Raw genomic sequence first — 16200 nt, forward strand, 5'->3', positions numbered from 1 at the left:
ATTTGGCCACCAGTGCTCAGTTGTAATTAAGTCCTAGCATTCAGTTTGGGTATGCATGTTCTCTTGGTTCCCTTCTGAATTAGTCCAAAGTGAAAAGTTAAAAAAGTAATTGTGGTGGATGTGTGGGAAGTCCCCCACAAAGCCTACCCCTACTCCTGTCTGTAAGTAAAGCATAATTTTCACACAGTTTAACAAGATTCAGACCCAGTTAGGTTTACTAAATGGTTGTATATATTTTGAATAAAGAACTATAACTTGTCTTTGTGCAGAATTGTTACACAAAATATATATACACTGAAAAATTATCCAGTTGTCACATTCAATGTGGAGCACGCCTGACATTTTTCAGCTTCCAGTGCAACTTTTATATGTATTTATCTCGTTATTAATGTAATGTCATTATGAAAAAGCACATACTGTTCCTAAGGTGATAAAGTGCTCATCTATGCCACACGCACAAGTCCATGCTCATATATAGTGACGGGGTAAAGAATCGAGTCAAGAGATTAAAGTTGAAGAATTGGTGGAAAACTTCATTTCAGGGATTGCAACGTTCATTTGTTAGTTCACATTTGCGGAAAGTGTAGTATTATCCATCAATCCATCCATTTTCTTTACCCGCTTCTCCATTCCAGGTCGCGGGGAGCTGGTGCCTATCCCCAGCAGTCACTGTGCGAGAGGCGGGGGACACCCCGGACAGGTCGCAAGTCCATTGCAGGGCCACATAGAGACAAACGAGACAACCAACCATTCACACTCTCACTCACACCTAGGGACAATTTTAGAGTCATCAATGAACCTAACATGCATGTTTTTGGTCTGTGGGAGGAAACCAGAGTACCCGGGTAAACCCACGTGTGCACAGGGGTGTAGTATAATAATAACGAGGTTTTGATATTTTGTTTGTAGCGTAGCTGTTTGTTTCATTTTCGGAGTCAACCCAATTTAAAATGGCCACCACAGCTAAGCAACCTTAGCTGTGTATCTGAGAGTCACTCCCAGCACATACTACAAACTCTGACCGCACAAGTTCTGTTTCTAATAAAGGAGTCAACTTGGTCTGACAGTGAAATATCTCATGCACCACTAGATAGACTTTAATTAACCTCCTTAAAAATAATCATAGGATGTACATCTACTACTGATTAACTTTTGGAGTCAACCCAATTTAAGACGCCTGCCGCAGCTAATTGACATTAGCCTAAACAAAAATGGTTCTACCTTTTGTCAGATTTACCGATATGGAGCTAAAATTTGGTGTGGTAGTAGCTGAGAGTCACAACACATACTCTGAGCACTACACAATGCAATATGCATTCCTGCAAGAAATGCTAGGTCTTTAATGATTTAGTTTTGTGTTTGGTTTCCTCAGTTACTGCCCCTTTATCTGAGACTATGACAACCTGCTCAAGGCGAAGGAATAATGTGCAGTACGTCTCTTTACCTGGTTCCGCTCGCCCTGGTTGTTAACTTTGGAAACGGCAGTCTTTAGTCGCTGTCAGATTTGCTTTGCCAACTCAGTAGCTAGATGCTTGTCCCCTGGTGGTGCTTTTATAGAAGTAATCAAGAGTAATTCTGTCTTTATTACCACCATAAAAGTAGGCCAGATAGTGGGTAGCGAAAGCTGTCTGCTTCTGTGTGTGCGTGTCTGTAAGTTACATGTCAGTGGTTTCTCTTGGCCTCAGATGGCAAGAAAGCAAGCTTTTTATGCCCTGCAGTCACAACAAATTAGTGACTGAATAAGACATTTGGTGTTGCCTGGCCTTCCTCTTGACTGGCTGCTCTGCATGAAGTGAGCTGGCCTTGGCCCTCCACTCTGCTGCGCTGAGAGTGAACATGGATGAAGCCAACTGGCTGTACAATTTGACAGCCTCTCAAGCCAACTGTGAAGCACATTAAAGAAGCTGCAAAAAGTCTGCTGGAAAAAATATCTTCCTGCAGACCCATGTTGTTGTTTCTGATTAGATCGTTTAAATTTTTTCCTCAACAAATGGTTGTCGGGCAGAAAATGCCACTGTGGCTGGTGCACAAAGTAGCAGATGTTTGTTTGAAACAACTATGAATATAATTTGTTCCATGAGGTAGAATTGTTCTACATGGAGTCTAGTCCGAAGACAATGTTAGGACTTTACTGCACGTGGATTACAAACGGTCTACAATTTGTAGAAACTGCAGCAAAGTTTGCGTGTCATTATCCGTGCACACCTGTAAAGTTCCTTAATAAGTTCCTTCTTTCTCTGCATACCTCTGTGTGAAAACGAGCTGTGAGCGCAGGAAGCGTTGGTGCACATGCAGCCACGTGAACGAGCTCGGGCACCTCAGTGCTTTCCTTCTTCCCCGGGGAAAGGCTCCACAGTGTCACTGCTGCCCACACTCGGTGGCTGAGCAAGGAGGGCCAGGTGGTGGTGCCGAGTGCAGCACACTCAAGCGTGGATGCAGCGCATGCTGACATTTGCCTTCGCTGACTGCTGCAGGGACAGGAAAAATCTGCTTTTCCATATGCTTGTGCTCATTACAACCCTCCCCTCCACCCTCTACTTCCCCACGCTGCCCTCTTCTGCCCCCCTCCCCCCCTCCAGTCTCAACCAGATGGCTCCCTGAACATTGTTTACCTTGAGTGGCGGTCCCAGATGTAGAGCGTGTCCATCGGCATCCCTGTTTGTTTTCCTCATTCCTCTGCACTGTTTCTTGGCTCAAGTGCCAGTCACAGCTTCTAAACTCCAATTGTATTGTCGGAGAATTTATTTTAGCATTTGTTTTTTGTTTTTGTTTTTTTAATTCATTTACACACCTTTCCATTCCTTTCCTCACACTTGCGTGAACATAAATTAATTCACACCTTTCCAATTTCACACCAAATCCCGCAATGCTCTGATATTCCTTATTGGGGATGCAGCGCTTCTCCATCTCCACTTGTTTGCCATGCATTTGTGTGTGCTGACATATGGGAGATCCCTTATGGCTGCATATTGACGGTGAAAATAGGCCTCCAGATGTTGCCAGCACAGAGGGCCAGATGCATTAACCGCCACTGGACAGAGTCCCTCCACAGCATGTCTGCTTGACAAGCTGAACCTCGCCCTGATCATCTCCTACCCCTGAAGGTAGAGTTTTGCTGGGCTGAGACTAGTTGGCAAACGGATTCTCATATTCCTCGTGTGAGTGGCAAAGGCACTCAGCCATGTCGCTTAAGTTTTGAGCGTGTTAAAAAGATTTGTGTGACAGCTTTTCTCTCAAAACAGCCGCAGAGTTGTTGTGGGCATCTTCCAAGGTTGGTACAAAGTTGAAGGTGGATACCATGTGGGTGGACACAATAATGTGAAAAGACTAGAATACAGTTTTGCAAGTTGTGGACAAAAAATAAGGCTGTGATTGTCTGAGACTAGTTGTCCAAAACACGGCCACACAACTTGCTGGTCATGTTTTTCTCACAATTTTCCTGGAAGTTGTAGTCGCCAACCACTCTCCAGCAGTCGCAGCCAAGTGAGACACCATCTTTAACTCCAAAACAAGTTAAAGGACGTCCACATCATTCGTCATCATCACTGAACTGTCTTCTGTAAAACTGATTCAAAACTAAAGCAATTTTTTTATTGTTCGACTGTCGATGTTTTGTTTGTTAGGTGCAATTTTTTTTCTATATTTGTCAAAGAAAGCTTTTTTTTAAAGACCTTTTTTATAGCAAAATTTAATTTAGCATAAAATATAAGTCGCCAGAAAATGACTAAAAACTCCAAGGTTTACTTTCTGGTTACTGTGGCCGGGACACAAGTGTTAATGTCTTTGGCTCGAAGAAGAATTGCTTCTTCTTCTTTGTGGCCAGCAGTGGGCTTCCCCATTGCTGTGTGTTGAATAGTTGCTTTTTTTTTTGTAATGAAGGTGTTGTGCTCAAGAAGTGGGTCTATAAATTGACGGTGTGTGGACACAAGGCCATTTGTGTGTTGAAGGGAAGTGTTGGAGTAAAGATGCAGGTTCTTACGACGGTTTATGGTTGAATTGATTTTCTTTTCAGTTTGCATGGAAGCAGGCCAGGCTTTTGACCTTGCTGCAAGACTCCCGTCTTGACTGACATGTATGGGTGAAGTGTTTATGGACTAAACTCCTCTTGTGTTTCTCAACGTTTCTTTGATTTCTCGACAGCCTGCAGTTCTTAAAGTGCTAATATAAGTCTCCGCAAGAATCTGCCTTTTTGTGCTGACTTTTCTCTTTTGTTATCCCCTCACAATAGAGTAATCTCTAGTTTTATTTTCTATGCATCGGAAGGTTGATTGAAATCTTTCATAGTGTTCATAACAGTCATCGCAAGTCTACAGGATTTCTTTTTTAAATGAACTTATATTTGTCTTCTTTTGACACAAAATTTCTAATCATACGTTAAAGAGTCATGCGATTTCTTTAAATTATTTAATTACAGCGCGTATGCAGTGATAATGCCTTCATATTGATGTCCTCCATATTGATGTAGTCAAGGCTTCAGGTAAGACTGAGGGACTGCTGAAGAAATTAGGTTTCAGATGTAAATTTAAAAAAAACACTCAAAATATATTGTGAATGTCAGTATATCTTGCAACAAAAATCCCCTTTTTCTGGCTCTCTGAAGTTGTAATTGTTGATCAAACCAGAAGACGTATTTGTCACACTCTGCTGTGGCAAATAATGACAAATGATTGGATTATAGGCAGAACATGGTTGTCCATTACTAATCAGTCTTGATCCCTCAGAAAGCTGTTCAGCTTTTATTTTATTATTTGTTTAACCAGGGTTTAATGCTCAGAGTTGGGATTAGAAATAAATGACATTTAAACTGTTTCATGTAAAAGATGTGGAAGCTGTTTGCTTTTATGTGTTGATCAGTCTTCATTGGATTCGCCTGATTAAAAGCTCAAAAGTAATCACGCAACTGCAAAATTAAAAATGAAAATAAATTCACTAACAGCAGAGCAAACCTCTTGCTGATCAGGTGGAACACCAATTTCTTCCCATCTCTAGCTAATAAACTAATAAGAAAAAAAACTTTTTGAAATGTACTTGTTTCATCTTACAATCTCTACATGAGAATTTAGATATGAATTCATTGACTTCCTGATAATAACTTTAATTTGTATTTGACTGGCAGAATGGTAATGAGCAGAATAGTGTCACTGTTCACAATGTTGCTTAAAATTTTGCAAGATGCATTGCAATCTCAATGAAGTATTTATATTTTCATGCTGTTCAGTTTATATATATTTTTATTCAAATGGAACTCCTTTGTCATATTTGCGAGCCAACCACGTGAGAATAAATACACCTGGGAAACATCTTGTTTGCGCTGCATGTCAGCATTTTCTTTTTCTGAATCCTTATGTGGCAAAACGCACATTATTTTTCCAATCACTAAGCAGTTTACTGGCCCATCAGCAGCCACTCACATGTTAGTGAGTCGTAAAAGTTTGAACTTTCTTGTCAGCTGCTGGCATGTGATCAGCTCCCACAGCTCCAGTACCTACTGTAGTTATTCTCCCATTTCACGCTCTGTTAGATTTTAACCATCTGTGTCGCCGTCTCTGTTGAAGGTTAGCTTTCATTGGTCATCGGGAGTAACAGCTGGCTCTGGAGAGCAGTTTCTCCAACCCCCCCCCCACTAACCAGCAGAAACTCAAACAGCTGTCATCTGCCTTCCCAAATGACCCAGCTCTCCATCCAGCTGCCGTGCCAGCACCCAGCTCCCAGCCCCATGTCTCATTTCAAGGCAAAGTCCTTTCTTTCGGTATTTTGCCCCCAATCTCGGTTAACAAGAAGCAGACTGGTCAGACTGTCAGTCTCAGGCCGACCACCATCCCAACTGCAGCTTCAAGTTTGACTTCAGTCATAAAATGCAGCCTCAAAGGAAAAAAATCGAGTCTGATTATGACAGGATTCTTCTGTTAATTTTAACCCAATTACCCTTACCCCTATAATGTGTCTGAAAGTCACAGGCTTGCATTGTCTCTCCTGCTATAATTGCGTGTGCTTTCATCTGTGTGACTTCTAGCAGTTTCACCCAAGATCATCAAGCTGCGAGAAGAAGCGTCCGATTACTCCGACCCATCCAGAGGAAAAAGTCCAGTCATTAACAGCACTCTGGTCCCTGTTAAAGGAATAACCAACCTCGGCAACACCTGCTTCTTCAATGCTGTCATGCAGGTCGGTATTAAAACCATTATTGTAGTAATTACAGACATAAAATGTTTGCATTCCACAAAAAAATAGTGATGGTGTGATGTGAGATCAGAAAACAAGAATTTAGAGTTTTTAGTCTTTTTTTGTGAAAGGAAGTGTGCATTTTTTACATTGTATGCTTTATTGTCTTTGGCTCTATATCATATGGAGTAAGGTTCCTGAATTAACCAATATAAATCTGCTGTCATTAATCTGAAGCACAATCACATGTTCAAGTGGAGTTCTCCCTTCAAACAACCTGCTTCCACGTTATAGCTTTATCTCCAGAAACTCTGTTTGCTTAACGAATCAAAAGAATTTTCCATTTTGACACAAGCACAAATATGTATGATGTCCTTACATCATGTAAACACTCATCAAGTGCCTCCTTTTACGAGTCTGGTCTTTAGTAAATCAGAATCTGTTCTTACAAAAACGGAGTGTAAACGGGTCGTGTTGTGTAGGATGTTCAGTGCGGTGCTAAATGCAGCGCGGGCTTCGACGCGTTCACCTGCATAAACACGAGAGGCTCTTAGTTGGTCCAGAGCATGTTGACAACACAACAGAGCTATAGAGCCTCCTCCGTCTTTCTCTGGTCATGTCATGGTGACTGCAAACTGACGTGCCTCTTCAACAATGAAGCTGTTTTTTTTTCCGCCATTTTGTTAATCACCCTCAGGGTCTTCCTCGTTGATTGAAATTCGAGTGAGCGTGCTTTGCATGCTTCTCCCTCCCTCTCCCTGTCTGTTTGTATTGTCTCCTTGAAAATTGCAATCTTTTTGGTGAAAACACATAATTGTCAGAGGATGAGCTGTGTCTGCATTCACAATGCCAGCATCATTGTGTGCTTTCCATAGCAACAGTCTTTATTGGCAGAATGTAACAAAACAAAACTCTTGAAGGGAAAGGAAAAGGTTCTTCTGTAACATGAAGGCACAATGATTGTTTCAGACCAACTCTGTGCCAAGGATTCTTCTTTTTGCTGGAAACTCAGAGATCATAGATAATTTTTAAAGCCTCTTTCAGCATAATGAGCTCACCAGAAGTTTCCAAATCCCATTAAAATGGACACAGCGGTTCACACAAGTGTTATAATGGAGCGTTTTAAATTGCCACAAGCAAAGTCGCAATTAGTTTTATGATTTTAAAATATCACGATTTTAAGTGCTATGTTTGATTGTTCACACAGTTACTGCTGGTCTCCCATTAATCTGAATATTTAATCAACCTTACACATTGTATTCAGCTGGTAAAACATTGTTTCTGTGACTGATCAGTACAAGTGCCAATAAGTTATCAAATGAATTGTATCAGAAATTAATCAACCAGCCTCAAAATCTGTCTTTCCTGCACAGAACCTGTCGCAGACACACATGCTCATTGACCTGATCCAGGAAATGAAGGAGAAAGGGTACAAGCTGAAGATCTGTCCACCTGTTGAGACTAATTTGGTACAGTATGCTGCAGTTTCTGCTTCTATTTTTGTAAATTAAACCAACGATAAGGCAAATATATACATTGTGAACAGTTGCTCTTTTTGTTAGAGTAAAGAAAAATTTAGAATAAAAACTAAAAAAAAAAAAATCTTCAGGAAATTTTGTATGTATGAAAAGGTTAATGTAAGTCACACTTTAAAAGGTCAAATCTTCAACATTTTCAGATACATGGTCTTCTGACCTTGTAGTACACAAGGCTTTAAAAAGATAACTTGTTTTTCTATAACTTGTTGATGCTTAAAATATTATTCTGCTTTATATTAAGCATTCTATTAATGCCACAAATATCTGTCTCTTAACTTTGGGACCCATACTTACTTTGAATCCGTTTCTTCATATTCCAGAGTCTCCTGATGGTTACACTGCCCAGTCCGGAGCCCCTAACTTCAGCGATGATTCACTTCCTGCAGAGCATGAAGGAGCCGGGAAAAGGCCCCGTTAATCCGAAAATCCTCTTCAACCAACTCTGCCAGAAGTAAGATCTAACCCTTTCTATTTCTCACTACAGACCAGCCATCGCCTTTTCTTTTTCTGATGAGTGAGAATTAAAAGTATTAATCTATTCAGATCTCTGCTGTGCTGTGCAAGGTGTATGCTGTGCCATATCATTATAGAAATTCAGGCCTTATCATAAGCATGTGCTATCACAGTATAAATGATTTGATGTCACAAGAACACATCAAGAGAGGCTCCACATCATTTCCACTCTGACGGACATAGTAACCAGCGATTGAAGAACAGTTTGCACACCATTTTAACCTGCGTGTTAACCACTGCATTCATTAGACGCCCCACTCAGATCCAACAGCAAGAGCATCACCTCGACCATAGGGCTGATACAAACAGAACAAGGATGTTCCTGTTCCAAGACCAGAATTTTGTTTGTTGTCAAGTCTGGGTCAAACGGACCGATAACGAGTGGACCCAGTAAGGTTAGAGCGGCGTGTTGGCTATAGAAGCAACTTCTAAAATATGGAGGTTATTTTACTACAAGAGGACAGACCTCCAACTAAAAACACAGTATCTTTTAAAATGTGCAAAAATACTGTTGCCACTAAAGGTACAAGCAAAAAAAAAAACTGTCACCATTTGAAGAGAAAAGACACGCCAGGTGGAAACACAAGCAGCTGCTGGTTTGAAGGTTAAAAAATACTGCCAAAACCACCGATTCATTAATCACTGGAATAACTTTGAATGATAAGAGGTTTATAAAAAAAAAAAAAACATTATTGTTGCTGTCACATACTGCTTGGCCAAGTTTTAGATGCCTATCCAGGGGCAATTTAGTCTGTTGCTCTTTGTTTACAGTTCTATTTAAAATGTGAGTTTGATTTCAATAATAATAATAATAATAATTTTCAGACTCTTTAAGAGTTGAAACTTTAAATTGTTTCAGTATTTATTAAATAATTTGTTGGACACTTCTATTTTACTGAAGACGTCAACAAAAAACATAACTTTAATGCTTGTATTCACCAGCAACCCCTTACTGCAAATAAAGTGTGGCAATAAAGTCACACTGTCCTGATGAAAAATACTCATTTGTTTGCACTAATAAAAGCTACAACACAAAAGATAGAATCACAGGTAAAATGTTTATTTGTTTGTGTATTTTTTGCTATAATTTTAAAAATATTGTTACTGCAAGTTTCCTTGAGATATAGTTATTTAATTTTGAGCTTATTTGGCTTATCCCTAGTGAGAATATTAAGAAAACCTACAAAGAAAACCAAAATCATGCTAATTTTGAACAATATTGTCCACTATGTGAAATAAACATTTCACATGCTAATTAAATTTAATTTAAGTTTTTATCAGCTCAGTGTTAATGAACTTTAAATACATTTATTCTGTCAGACTTTGGTTCTGTTGTTGCGATAAGTTGAACATATTCTATTTTTTTTTTTCCAAATTTCATTTCTGTGCTAGTGAATAATTTTCAACCAGCCAGACCCGGACAACACCTGGTTCCTGCACAGTGCTTTTCACAAACCACTCAGCAGCTAAATGTTCTTCAGCTGCTTGCCCCAGCGCTGCTCTGCCTGTGTCGTATTTGATCCAGATCTAGGTCTAACAGGGTGTGTGACAGGAAAAAACCACACAGCTTAATATTGTGTGATCTGAACAGTGGTGTTCCCTTTTATGGACAGTGTGACTATCTGGTTGGCTGACTTTTTGATGGAGCATGGTGCACTGCTGGTTGGGTCCACCCTCTTTATGTGTACGATGCGGGGGGTGGGGGTGGGGGGGTCTTGCACTGTTTAGTAGTGCAGGTGGGTAAACAGGGCATTAAATGTTGGATGACTGCGTATTTCTCTGGTGCAGCTTTGACGGTTATTCTGGTACCTAGCTGTCATCAGACAGGCTGCTGTGTGTGCTTTTATGTTGCGAGTGTGCGTATGTGGCCTGCCACCTCACCTGGCACCATCTCGGTCTGCAACACACACGCAGGCAATTGTACGTTCAAACATCAAGCGTCGCCCACACCTTAATGCACCCGTATGTCTGATTTCAAACAGGGCAAATCTGTTCCATCAGCACGCGTTTGAGTAGAGAGATTTGACTTGTTCATTACATCTCTACTTTAAGAAAATCAGTTGTTTGTGCATTTATACAAATCATGCCAAAAGTGTAGATATGCTTGTGTTCATTCACAAATTGTTTTCTTTCTTTTTCTAGAACAGGAAGAAATGTGGAAATGACTGAATAAAGACAGGCTGTGTTTGAAATGTTCACTCACTCACTACATCATGGTCACTGTGTGGTAGGCTAACTATGGGATTGTTTTTGCATTTCGAGCACTACTTGACTGCAGCGATACTTCAAAATTAGGCATAGAGTGTTCACAGCAAGGTGTCGCAGGTGTATAATTCAGCCCGTTTTGGCTGAGAAAATATAATTAACATCAAGTGTCTCTATAACACTGGCATCAGCTTTATTGGCACAAATCTGACACTTTTTTGTTGTCTTTATTTACACAGGCATGAATTTCGGTTGTAACTCTACTACAACCTTCAATATGCTAAAATTCTGAATAATGTGACTCACACAATCCTTCTGTGCAGAAAAGCTGTTTCTAGTGGCATGTGTGCAAACCATAAAAAGTGAGCCGCACAGCATTTTAATGGCTGAAATGTGGCTGTGTTGTGATTTCTAATTTATCTTTAACATCTTTAATGTTTAGCCATACCAATAAACATATTAAATATGAACATAGCACAAAAAGTAAGGAAAATGTTTGGTTAATTATTTCTTTGTTGTAACTTTACTTCTTAGCAATAAATCATATACCTTTGGAAAGCTTGTTCATTTCTCCCTAAAAGGTGCCACATTTGTTAGGAAAATGCATTTGTGCGTCGAGCCGAGTTGAATACGTGGGTGGCGCCAATGGAAAAACTTGCCAAATCTTTTCTGCCAATGCCAAACATTTTATTCTGTTATTGCCTCCTGTTTTGAGCTTCTGTTACTCCAGGTGCTGATAATCCAGTCAGTGTCTGATTGGCACCTGATTATCTGCACCTGTGAGCAACCAGTGGCAATCCCAAATCTCCACAGTCTGGGACCGAACGTTGACATCCTCCATGATGTCAACGTTCGCCCTCACAGAGCGGGGTTTATCAGAGACTACCCCCAGAGTTTGGCAGCAGAGAGGATGGAATGACCTGCCTGCAGACCTGACCTCAACCCCATTGAACACCTGTTTGTTCCAGAGTGACCAACACAACCACACTGTCTGATTTATGCCGAATGCTGGTTGAAGAATGGGATCCCATCCCGCCGCAGTGTGACCAAGCTGCTGAGCAGCATGAGGAGGAAAGCCAGGCTGTTGTGGCTGCGTATGGTTCCTCCACATGCTACTGAGATCTGTTTGTTCAATGAACAAACTTTTAAATGTCCAATGGGTCTCGTTTCTTAAGACTTCAATCATTCAATCTGGTAAACAACACAGATTTGGCAAGTTTGTCATGGGTGCAACCCAAACTCAACTCTGCTGCTCAACCCACAGATACATGTCCTTAAATCATTTAAGGGGAAAACAGGCTTTCCAATTATAAAAGATTTATAGTCAAGAAGCATTGTTATAACAAAAAAATAATCAACCAAGCACAAATTTCCTTACTTTTTGTGATCAGTACACATTTTTGTAAGATTTTTTTTCAAGCCCAACTTTATAATAAAGCTGTCTAGATAATCTTCTGCATTTTTAACAAGCCTGAAAGCCACAAGATGACCTGTGATTGTCAGTATTAGCCTGGATCAGCCTGCTGTGTTGGCTCGGGCTATAATGCATTATGGTCTATTTCCAGTTTACTTTTTTAGGGCAAAAATGATGGATGGATGAAAAGGTGTAGTCTAAATTTTGAACACTACTACAAAATGACATTCATTATATTATGTGAGTGAGCAATTCAAATACAGCCATAGTCACTCCTGTATGCTGTGGAAGTTTTTAAACAAAGCAACACGAAAGAACCAGAAAACCTAAAGTGTTTGTCATTCATACTCAGTGATGTAGGTCTTGGCATCTTCCTGAGTGCTAAATGCCTTCTATGAGACTTATTAAAAATAGCTCTCTGATTTCCAATACAAAAAAATGTGTAATTCTACTAAAATAAGCAGAAATCTATTTAAGCAGCAGTTTATTTACAAGGTTTACTTCCTTTTTGAAGCTGATTATTTTACTTATCAAATGTAAAATCTGATGTTATTTCTACTTCAGTTTTTTTGATGCACTTATTCCTGAAGGTTAGAATTTGTAAGGCAGATCTTGGTGTTTGCTGCAACAAAGTGTACATGCTTCATATCATGTTTTAAAGTAGCCCAAGACCCTTTTTTTGTAAGACTCCTTCAGTGAGCAGCTTGTCTACATTTTGTCAGCTCTAAAGCTTTGAAATGAAATGGCAAGGTTAAGAACTGCTCTAGTTTAGAGGGATTTTTTTCAGTATTGTGACCTTTATGACAGCAACACTGTGTGAATACTACCATCTTCACTGCTCTTGCCTCTCAAAGATGGGTTTGTCTGCCCTTGGCCTATGAGGACAGACGTCTCTGTGTCTCTTTCACTGTCGTTCCCAGTAGAGTTTGGGGTAACGAGCAGGTTAATAAAGGCTTGTTGGCTCCAATTGAGGATTGTTTGAGTGTTTGTGTGCGGCACTGGAGCTTTGTGCAGTTTTGTGGGTGGTTTTGCACATGGGTTCATTTGGATTTGACCCCAACCAGCTGAGTTCCCTACAGCCTGTCTTTTCATCCTCCTCCCAGAGGAAGTGCTCTGGTCTGTACCTGGACCTGTGCCAAACTGTGCGTCGGATGGTCAGTACCACGCTCTGTACCTGGTGCCAGGGAGGGTCCCAGCTTGTATTCAGTATATTACAAATCTAGCAAGCAGGTAGCTAGAAGTTGGTGGCAACACATGGGAAAATAGCATTTAATTAAGGATTTAGGTATGGATATATGTCCTTCTAGGTGCTGAAATTCCTGTTTTCTAAGGACCTAGTTTTTCAAGGCTAACATTTTACATTTCTACCTTGATGTATGCTCCGTATCTGAAATACATGCTGGGCAGAAAAGCCACAAACAGACATTCGTTTACACCTGCCTCTTTCAAGGACTAATTCAATTTTCAGGACTGCCTCTGGACACTTTTATTTGTGTTTCGCAAACACGAAAAGTACAGTGTCTCCGTTCACTGTGCATCTGCTGTGGTAAATGTCCACACACTCACCTCTTTCAAATATTATGTTGAGAAATAAGCTTTGTATGAAGCTTTTCATCCCTGATGGAAATAGCCGAGCACGACAATGAATCCCATCTAGTGTTGGCATTCAAGAGCCCAAAACACACACTTAAGCACACGTAAACACACAGTCTACACACTTTTAAAGAAGAAACAAATATTTAGAGATGATATGAAATAATACACACATTTCTGGATATACTTATATTCCTAATGATATAGCTAAGGGTTTAACCATTTATTTGGGTCAATGTTTGAATGTAGGAAATCCTAAAATATTGTTTTGGTTTTTTTGGTTTGATTATTGTATGAAAACTTTACTTGAAAACCTAAATTAAGCTTATTGTTGGGCTAATAATTTTAAACAAGAACATGATTCATTCTTTTTTTTTTCCAATTAGCCTTTTTTTTTTAAGATGTTTTATAAACATGTAGACCATTCAGACACGTCCCTTTATTTTTGGCTTTGTGTGAGTAAAGGATTAGTGTGTTAGGTGAAGTGTGTGCGAGTGCATTGTGTTGCTCATACATGTATGCGATCGAGGGGGGAGCTTGTGTGGCCTTGTGTCTGGTACTAACTCATCCGGCTATTAATTGTGTTAGCACCGCAGCTGTTTGCATTGGCCAGATTGAGAGCAGCGCTACAGGGCCCTTCTGCTTCTCTCCACTGGGATGAGCTTCCAGACCTCCTCATTCCCACTGATTCCAACCGTGCTTTTCAGTTTCTCTTCGTCTGGCTTGATATTGTCTTTTTTTCTGCTCATTGATTTATTCACTTAAGTGCTTTATGTTTCTCTTTCTTATACTCACATTCAGTATTTTGATAGGTGAGTAAGGACAGTGTTTCCCAGACTTTTCAGCTTCTGACCCCAAAATAACATCAGCAAACATCCTTGGTGGAGCTACACCAACATTGCAAAAAGTAATCAAAAAAGAACACAATGGCAAGCCACTCAGCTGCTTCTTCTTTTTCTTTCTGCTGTTTCCTTTTCAGGGAGTCATCCTCCTCCATCTTCTGTGTCCTCTGTCCTCTGTCCAACTACCTCCATGTCCTCTCTAACTGCATCCATATGTCTCCTCTTTGTCTTTTTCCTGGCAGCTGCGTCTCTAACATCCTTCTACCAATATACCCCCTGTCCCTCCTCTGCACATGTCCAAACCATCTCAGTCTGTCCTCTCTAACTTTATCTCCCAGTCCTTCAACCTGTGCTGTACCTCTGATGACCTCATTCCTAATCCTGTCCATCCTCATCCCTCCCAAGGAGAACCTCAACATCTTCAGCTCTGCCACTTCCTGTTCTCTATCCTGTCTTTTTGTCAGGGCCATTGACAAAAGTCACTCAGCTTAAACTTGTAATATACTACTTTTTCCCATTTATTACTGTTGTTTTGAGCTTTTCTAATAATTGTAATAAAAATTTGCTAGTAGAAATTGTTTAAAAAAACCAACCTATTTCTAGGGATCATGTCAAGACTCCCATCTTAGTGTATGGTGACCCGCAAATTTGCGAAACACCACCTTGGGAAATTGGCGCTTTCTTCATTAGCTGGCACATGTCTGATACAAGCTCTATTTAACTTTTATCCCCCACCTAGTGTGTGCACAAAAAGAGCATGAGAGTTTTGGATTATATCAGTAAGTAAGGATGTAAGAACCACTTTTAAGCTTCTCCAGACTCGATGGTTATAATTTGTGTTTTTGGCAGTTGCTCTGTCATGTTTTTCCCCCAAGCAATGGAAATTTAATTTTGGCATATTGTCAAAGTCCCATAAAAAGAGGGTTACTTTTTTTGTAAATTTCTCCTTTTTGAGAATAATTTTGAAAAGCATGAATTTAATTGATAAGCCAGAAAACGCTGTGACAAGTCTTGGATCATTTGTCTTTGTGTGCCATGTCAGAGAATTAGAGGCAATGGACCAGCTACTAAAGATATAACGTTTGTGCCTTCAATTCATTCGCACTATAATGGCATGAAGTATCAGCATAGATTATCCACAGCAGTGTTTGAGAGCCCTAACCCACCACTACAGTCCCCACCCTCCAAATCCCCTCAGCATTTGCCTGATGCTTCTCCAACCAGAAACGTGGCCTCTATTTAGTGAGTGTCATGCCCGTCTGACCAACCTGTCCTTTGGTTATGTGGCTGGCTCGGCCCAACAGGTTGCCATGACTCCAGCCTTAGCTGCCCATCTGCCCCTGGCATCTGGCCACACATCTGCTTCTCCGTGGACGGCCAGGAGAAGGACCCAAGGAGACCCTCCCCTCTAACTGCTCTTGTTTTAATGGTGGAGATTCATCTTTCTTTTCTGCAGCAAGAAGTCAAGCAGGCAAATCTCCTCACGGCCGGTTTGGTTGAAATATGACTCAATGATACTCCTCGTACTGTAGTTTAAAACAAAACCATTTAAAACCTAAAATAATAGCTGATAGAACATGTAACAGTTTCACCAAAATGAAATGATTGCTGCAAATCTGTGCAAACCTTTTAAGTAATCAAATTGTATGCAATTGGATAAAATAATATTGATATATTTGTGCATAATTGTCTCAGTGTGCACATGATCAGTACAGGTGCTGGTCATAAAATTAGAATATCATGAAAAAGTAGATTGATTTCAGTAATTCCATTAAAAAAGCGAAACTTGTATATTATATTCATACATTACATACAAACTCATATATTTCAAATGTTTATTTCGTTTAATTTTGATGATTACAAATGACAACAAATGAAAATCTCAAATTCATCATATCAGAAAATTAGAATATTACTGAAGACCAATAAAAAC

General features: G+C 40.0%; 1 protein-coding gene across 7 annotated transcripts in view; it reads left to right on the forward strand.

The window, feature by feature from the left end:
- usp45 (ubiquitin specific peptidase 45) overlaps nt 1-16200 on the forward strand; it is a 36429-nt gene that overhangs the window by 7267 nt on the left and 12962 nt on the right. For 6 of the 7 annotated variants that reach the window (XM_025005271.2, XM_025005274.2, XM_025005270.2 and 3 more), the window contains exons 6-8: nt 6014-6165; nt 7536-7631; nt 8021-8151. In XM_025005271.2, coding sequence (XP_024861039.1) covers nt 6014-6165; nt 7536-7631; nt 8021-8151 — 379 coding nt within the window. The remainder of the gene's footprint in view (nt 1-6013; nt 6166-7535; nt 7632-8020; nt 8152-16200) is intronic. The other variant, XM_025005272.2, reaches the window with a different exon arrangement.

This window comes from Kryptolebias marmoratus, linkage group LG16 (assembly GCF_001649575.2).
Source record: "Kryptolebias marmoratus isolate JLee-2015 linkage group LG16, ASM164957v2, whole genome shotgun sequence".
In the NCBI taxonomy this organism is placed as follows: Eukaryota; Metazoa; Chordata; class Actinopteri; order Cyprinodontiformes; family Rivulidae; genus Kryptolebias; species Kryptolebias marmoratus.